The 7,832-nt window shown below is 37.2% G+C and overlaps 1 protein-coding gene across 1 annotated transcript; it reads left to right on the top strand.

Moving 5' to 3' along the window:
• The first annotated feature begins 297 nt into the window (after positions 1–297).
• On the top strand, positions 298–7,688 carry LOC104468518 (UBX domain-containing protein 2B-like). Its single transcript, XM_010082693.1, has 6 exons — positions 298–315; positions 1,607–1,707; positions 3,860–3,931; positions 5,411–5,570; positions 6,119–6,196; positions 7,575–7,688. Exons 1-6 carry the CDS (start codon positions 298–300, stop codon positions 7,686–7,688), a joined length of 543 nt encoding a protein of 180 aa, XP_010080995.1.
• The last annotated feature ends 144 nt before the right edge of the window (positions 7,689–7,832 follow it).

Genomic DNA, 7,832 nt, shown 5'->3' with positions numbered 1-7,832 from the left:
GATGGCAAGTGTCACTCAGCATTGGTAGTTAAACGCTTCCTTGCAAATGCTTTTCGTAGTGTTCCCTTTTTTGTGTGTGGCTTTGAAATTGTAGGAAGGTTCCAGATATTTTAGCAACAAATTGATTGGAAAACAGGTGAAACTTTTAGTGACTTCAGCTGCCCCCGTTTTATTCAATTGTACGTAGTTAACAGAGAAAGATGGATTTTTTTTTTCTTGATTGCTATTTGGGATTTTCATAGGTTCTTGTTGAGAGTAACTTTGCTATAGTGTGTAACAGTAATAAAGGCTGCGTTAATGCCCGTGGTTCATAAGGTTAGTCAGCTGAAGCAGACACGCATTTTGAGTAGAGGGTTACTGATAAAATGTTAAAAACCAAAGAAGTACCCTCCTAGGTCAGAGTGGTGGTCCATGTAGCTAAGTACTTGGATCTGTTGTGGCACTATAAGAGATCAGGAAAGCACAGAAGCCTGAGCATGCCTTTTACACTCCCTCAGCATCCCTCAGTCTTTGGATTAGGGACGGTACGGGGTACATCTTTGCCTATTCCTTTGCTTATGGACTTGTTGTCTGTGACTTACTCCATCAGCTTTATGTATCTAAAAGATATTTGCTTGTATCTTCGGACAGAATGGAGGCCTTAAGTGGTTTTCTTGAGCTGTCTTGTTACTCAGTTTAATTTTCTCACTGGGTATAGTTCCTCAGTTCATATTCTCCTTGTGCAGAAAATGCATCATAATAGTATGGGATTAATATCCTGTGTTCATAGCAGTGTGTTTTGAAGGACGGATGATGTTTCATTTTATTTTAATGAATAAAACATTCATACATGAAACTGTAGTGAAATTGTAGCCTAGTACCTATTCTGGTGCGTATGATAAAATGTTAGTATCACTTGCGTAGTGTGAACAAAATAGTTTGGGAACAACATTAAGGATGATTTGTCAAACAAAGCAGAGTATTATTCAGGACAAAAGTAAGATTGCTAAAAATGACATGTTAGATGTGCCTTGCACGACTTCCTGAAAATGAACTTGCCAGTGATCCGGCAGCGTTTGAGGAACCTGTGGGAAAAAAGTTGGGGTTTTTTTTTTTAAGGATTTGCAACGATCTCTTGAATGCAAGCTGGCAAGGCTGAATTGGTTCTTAATTCCAGTATAAGCTTATTTGAGTTACATTTTTTTCCATTTCTGTGTAAAATGTTTGTAAAGTTTATTATTTGCTTCCCAGTCTTATCAGAGGGTTTGCTAGCACTTTATTTTAGCTTGTTAGCATTAATGAGATGATGCTTAATATATATATGTGTGTGTGTACTCTTGCAATTCTGAATGTAATGCAGGCTGAATGTAACTAGTGAAGCAGTGTGAACCAAATTACAGCAGAGTACAAGTTCCAAGTCACAATGGCAATAAGCATCATGTGTTTTTTTTCATAAAGCAGAAAGGAGGTTGAATTTAGAGAAGTAGTTGGGATTTCTCATGTTAATGTTCCTAATTTTCTGGTGATGTGCACATTTTGCATTAGTTTTTGCCTTATGTCTGTTCCATATTTACTGTAGTTCCATATAGAGTTACAGACTTCTAAAAAGAGGTTCTTTTTTCTACAGTTGGCCTTGGCAGAGTTATATGAAGATGAAGCTAAAAGGCAGTCATTGTATCCTGACAAACCAACAACTGCAAAGATCAGTAACACAAAAGTATCCCAGAGGTAAGACGTGCTTTGTACTTCAGAAATGTGTTGAATAGGTGCTGTACTAGCTCACAAAACTTTGTCATACTTACTTAAACTTGGGAGGTGAGCTGCTTTGAATGTTGTACTTATGTCACTACCTGATGAGACAAATATTCATTTGAAAAATTATTTGTAGGTTCAGCAATAGGCTCCTATGGGGTGAGAGAAATAAGAAGGGCTTCTTAGTGAATTTGTCTGGGTTTGGCAGGTGGAAGGAAAGACATACATCTGTGTATAAATCCAACTTTTGCTGGCCTGCGGTGTTTGCAGTTCACGTAGCATTTGAAGATTCAATGTAGTTTTAATTTTTTTATAAAGAAATCTTGCCAGTTTTAAATTCATTGTTAATTAAATTGTTTTAAATAAGAGAAGTCTTTTAATTGTTACTGTCAGTGATGCTGTAACAAGTCTTGTATTTGGCTTGTCCTTCAGTTGCTGCTGCGGATATGGATCTCTGTTTTAAAGGAGGTTAAGCAGCAGAAAAGATCATAGTTACCAGAGCCGTGCTTCAAGTGCATCTGCAAATGCAGATCTTCAGGAAGGGGGTTTTAGCACAGTATGTGACACTTGGAAAGTAATAGCTTTTTAGTGAGGTTTTTTCGTTTGTTTTGATGAAACCACCTAAGTTGACTTACCAGCTACATAGAACACAGTTCATAGACGAATAAAGCAAACAGCTCCATTTACCAACACATATCATGAAGTTACAACTTCTCACTCCAACGGAAGGAGAAGCTGCAATACAGTATCTCAAATACTTCAGTGTGATAGCCATTGGCATATGCTTGCTTTTTATTGGCAATCATACTGGAATCTGTCTGAGAAAGAAGAGATGGCTGCTATTTGCATGGTATCCAAAATGAGACTTTTTTCTTTCAGTAGACTTCAGTTTGCTCTCAGGTGAGCAGTGTGTTAATTGCAAGGAAACGTAGCGCTGCTCTTGAAGTCATCTACACGTCTTGCTTTCCACAATTGCAGGTATAGAAGAATGTCTCTGGGTCCTGCTGGAACAAACACCATATTGTATATGCTGTCATGTTATGTAAGCTCCTTTAAGAAACTTAAGACTACTGTCACAAAAATACAAGCCCCACAAAACCTACAATGCAACAAAGGAAGAAAATAGAAGAGATAAAAGCATTTCTAGTGCCCATGACCTAAGTCCATAACAATACATCTTTTTCTGAGAAATAATAAGAAGGGGATCCTTCACTGGGATACAGAATTACATTGTTTTATCAACACTGATACTTAAAAAAGCAGTGGCCTGCTCTGCTACACTTTGATTTCAAAGGTATAGTAATCAGAGAAATTCCGTAAATCTGAACTAGTGATCTGCCATTACTCATGTAGCAGATTGTGTGTATGTTCTTATCCCACGGTAGTCGGCTCCCTCACATACATCTTGCGTTAATGAATTTTATCATCAATTACTACAGGATAAAAACATCTTTTCCGGGCATTTTGCAAGCTGACAACCGTAGCTTGGTCTGTGGTAGCTTATCAGTCTGTCCCTATCATAAAACAGAATCTGATTCTGCGTTTTAATCATCTTTTGAAAGTCTTTGTGATGTTGCCATTCAATGTATTTTTAAACTTGTGTAAAATAGAAGTGAGAACTTTTTAATTTTTAGGATCCTCATAGACAGGGACTCCAGGGCATCAAAGAAAGCCAATGTTGATGTCATCAGGCAACTTGTGTCTTGACAAAACCAGCTAAAATGTGGACAGAATTTGCAGTGTAATTAATTCTGGTAAACTAGGTTCTGAAACAGCTGTTGAGCTTGTATATTACCTGTGTTATCTGTGGGACCACCGTAAAGCGGAATTCTGTGTAGCCTGTGCTAGAATAGAATAGTTGAGTCGGAAGGGACCTAAAATGGTCATCTAGTCCAACTGTTGCTGCAAAATGACTCTGCCATGCACATGCCCTTTACTGCTTATTCTCTGAGAAGCATCCATGGCTCTGTACTTGGGAGAAAAAAAAGTATGGTGAGAACAAAAACACCCCAACAACTTGATATCCTTAGTTTTTGAAGAATAAGTCGTTTCAGAAGTTAGATAGGAAGTACTTGGTGAAGTATATGTACCAGTCATCTTCAAACTTTATATTTTATTCTCTTGGCAGTCTTAAAATTGATTCTCTTAGAAGGCTGAGAAAACCAGAGAGAAGCATGAGCGATGACAAAGAAAACCAAAGGTATTTTTAAAACAAAAAAAAAGTCATTTAACAATTGTGAAAGTAATTGGAGTTTTTTGTGACATTTACACTTTGCTTCCCCCCAGTTTTTCAAAATATGTGTGAGCTAAGTGTATCCTGCAAAGAGCTAGTAACTAGAGGTGCTATGTGACTTATTGAAGTGTTAGCTGTACACTGCTGTAGTGAAACTATGTTTAGCAGAATCTGGCTGTAGTGATCTAGGACCTGCCAATGCCTTAACAAGTGACTGTATGGATGTAAAAGTTGTAACTTACACTGGGACTCAAAAGCTTTTTTGCCTTTTCTCAGGTATCCTGAATTGTTCTGTATGTCTATTACTCAAATATTTGAATGCTTTATTTCTTGAATACAAATTCTGATGAGAATTCTTGTTTCATCTCCCTACCACTGTAATTCTTTTAAATCTAATAATGAAAGATTTTCCATATAAATGGCAGTTGGGATACTAAATACAGATTTATGTGCAAAGGAGAGATGATACTAAGGGATTGCCGGTTAGATGGTATAAAAGCAGGATGATACAGCACCTTCATACCCGCTACTGGTTTTGGGTAATTGTAAAATATGGTGAAATCAACAGCATTTTGAAGTAATTGGCCTGAGAGACAGTTTCACATGTGGTTAAGTGAAAAAGTTAAGGAAAGTAGAAAGCACCTATTTTATTAGTTATTAGCGCTTCTTATAATCAAAGACAAAACACTTTCGGGTTTGACAGGTTTTGTATTTATATACAAATTTTTTTACATTACATGTTCCATTGGTATTTAGAAATCTACCATGTTTTCCTCAAGATAATCTTGAAGGAATATCTTGATCTTCATACTCAAACAGATAAAGTTTTGAACAGAATTATTTTCTCTTACATGTTATCTTCAAGAGCTGGGAGTGGGGCTGTGTTGAAGAAAAAGAACACAAATTAGCTTTCACAGCAGCTTTTTAAAATGCCTTGAAAGGTTAATTAAATTGTTTTAAAACTTTCAATTTCTGATATTGGCGGGAATAGAAATATACTAAATTTTTAAATTCAAAGATCGAATTGTGGCATTATTTAGGTTTTCCAACAACAGTTTTAGGCTTGTTCTGCCAAGACAGTGTTAGCGTTAGTTATGAATCTGTATCCTAACCAGCCGGGGCATGGTCCCATGCACAGGACACCCCTGAGGACATCGGTCTTTCTGGGAGCAGGAGGCATCCACATAAGATGAGATGTATAAAGCCTCGGCTGCATCAGGGCTGTGTTCACTTAAACATATGGCCTCAGCCCCTAACCTCTCACGTCTGTTCCAGAAGTATTACTGCGAAGGTCAGAACCAAGTGGAAGATTTCTTTGGTAAGAATGAAAAGGTTTTGTGCTGAATTTGGCTCTTTGGTCATAATGTTTTTTTTCTTTTGATGGGAAGAGGGATATTATGTTTGTCATATAAAACAGTATTGCTTATGAACATTACTATTCTAAAGATTTTATTCAGGTGACTCGGAATATAGAGCATTACAGATTTCTGGGGCTTCTAATAATCCAAGTAAAATTGTTGCTGAACTCTTCAAGGAAGCAAAAGAACATGGGGCTGTCCCGTTAGATGAGTCCTCAAGAGCATCTGGTGATTACAGTAAAGCTAAGGTAAAAGTTAAAGATACTTTGATCTCTGTTTACATTAGTCTTTCTGAAACTCATCTAACTACATGAGAGCAAATAGACTTTTTTGTGGTTTGCGAATAGCAGAGGATTTGATCAACACAGTTGTGTATTATCTGTCCTCAAATACCTCACTCTAGAAAATAAAGTAGGGAGGAACCATACAGTTTCAGGGGGAATCATTAGAAATCAACCTGAACTGGTATTAGTTGCCTTATTTTAAATTAAAATTGATTTTTAAAAAAAATAAACTGCGGTTGCATCCCAGTCAAAATTTCTTATCTGTTGAATTACTAATGTTTGAAAAAAGTATACAGATTAGAAACGGAAATGCATCCCATAAAACCTGCTTAGCCTGATTATGGTTACTAGGTATAATTTTCCACTTAGAAAATACACAGGTTAGAACAGTGTATTTGCTTTTTATCACAGGAGCAAGCTTGCTGAGGCTTTTATTTGCACCTAGGTAAGAATTTTAATAAACCATTCCAGATATTTATTTCAATAAGTTTTTCTATGCATTTTTTTCCCAGTCATTTTCTGGTGGTGGATATAGGTTGGGTGACTCATCACAAAAGCACTCTGAATACATATATGGAGAAAACCAAGACGTAAGTAAAATTCTTAATATCAGGAAAAAGAATCGCCAGCAGATGTCTGCATAGTCATGTTTACAGCTTGAAATGCCAGTATTACTGTAACTATGTCAATGAGGAAAAACTAATATCTAAATATTAGGTATGAGTTAAGTAGAAATTGTTAAAGTGTCCACAGAGGACTGATGTTCATTGAATATCTGTAATGCCTCCATTATGGAATTTTCTGACATAAATTACTTTGAAATTTTTAGCAGACATTCCTTTCAATTACTTTCCTACAGCTGTTCTGCATTCTCTTAGCTACGCTAACATTTTAGTCTTCTTAGGTTAGGAATTGTTTCTTGCTGTGGCTTGCAAATTAGCCAGTCTCAAACTGGAGATTGTATTCTAGGAATGGTGAAGCAGCAGGTTAGATTCCTTTTGTTTGGCCTTTCTTTCCTCTCGCTTAAAAAGCAGGAGGTGAGGGAGAGTGTGGGGAAAAACAAGGTTCTCTGTGCTTTGCCAATTGTGTGAATGGCTGGAGCAAATGTTAAGCTAACCTAGAACCAAAACCAAGACATGAGTAAGGCCAAGGGATGTTGTTCAGGTGGGGAGGGTGCTATCATGTCACACCTGGAGCTGCTGCCTTCTACCCTCTCAAGTAATCCTCCTACCCTCTAAGTATAAGTCAGCTCTACTGAGCTGAAGCCTGTAGCAATGGGGTTACCATAAGTGGGTCTGGGACAATTTTCGAAGGGAAGGTCAGTTTTACTGGCTAGGGAAGCCTAGTTGTGCTGGACTGCAAGGCACTTGCAGGGAAGAGGGATGCAGGCTCCGAAGGTGAAAGGCTCTGGCTGGACATTCAGGCACACAACAAAAAAAGAAGGGAGTGAAGGAGACAGGTTTGCAGGATTCTCAGCATTTGAACTGAGTGACGCTAGTATCTACTTCAGTGGAGGTCAGCATGTAATAATTTGAGGAAAGAATAGTTTTCACTGTAACTGATGTAACAGCAGTAATTTGTAATTTTATGGATTTATTTCTAAATTTATCAACAAGAAGCATATATTGTTTTTGAAAGTAGTTGGAACACTATGCAGATCACTGCAGAGTGACTGTATCATCTGTTATGTCATGGATGGCAGATTAAGATCTTCTTTTTCCCCAAGTGTAAAAGTGGTCTTGAAATAGGTAGTAGTCTCTACGTATTATTTGCTTTTCTTAAAGGGTTCTAACAATGATATTTACAGTGCAGTGCTCTGTTCTTCTTTTGTCATTTGTGTTCTTGTTTGTGGTCTGCTACACAATGTGTTAAGTATAGAACAAAAATTGTATAGCTGACCTGTATGAAATTGAAATACCTTATTTGTCTGTCTTTGCTTTTTTTAATTTAACCATTTCTGCTTCATAGGTTCAAATTTTGCTGAAACTATGGAGGAATGGCTTCAGTTTAGATGATGGCGAGTTGAGATCCTATACAGACCCAAAAAATGCTCAGTTTCTAGAGTCTATTAAAAGAGGGTAAGTTAAAATGACAACATTTTGAGGTATGTCTTTCAGTTGAAGAAAAATGCATTCTCAACATGTTTATAATTATTAAAAGCTCCAGGCTTCTTCTCTGACTGCAGTCATAAAATATATGCAGGGTGCTGCACTTGGATCGGGGCAA

The sequence above is a fragment of the Pterocles gutturalis genome, unplaced genomic scaffold (assembly GCF_000699245.1).
Source record: "Pterocles gutturalis isolate BGI_N339 unplaced genomic scaffold, ASM69924v1 Scaffold53124, whole genome shotgun sequence".
Taxonomy (NCBI): Eukaryota; Metazoa; Chordata; class Aves; order Pterocliformes; family Pteroclidae; genus Pterocles; species Pterocles gutturalis.
This window is presented reverse-complemented; position numbering and strand designations above follow the sequence as displayed.

What these genes read in the sequence shown, in the direction of transcription:
- LOC104468518 (XM_010082693.1), top strand. An exon ending in AACACAAAAGTATCCCAGAG is followed by an intron (nt 1,708 to 3,859) that starts GTAAGACGTGCT and finishes TTCTCTTGGCAG; the next exon opens with TCTTAAAATTGATTCTCTTA. An exon ending in TATATGGAGAAAACCAAGAC is followed by an intron (nt 6,197 to 7,574) that starts GTAAGTAAAATT and finishes TCTGCTTCATAG; the next exon opens with GTTCAAATTTTGCTGAAACT.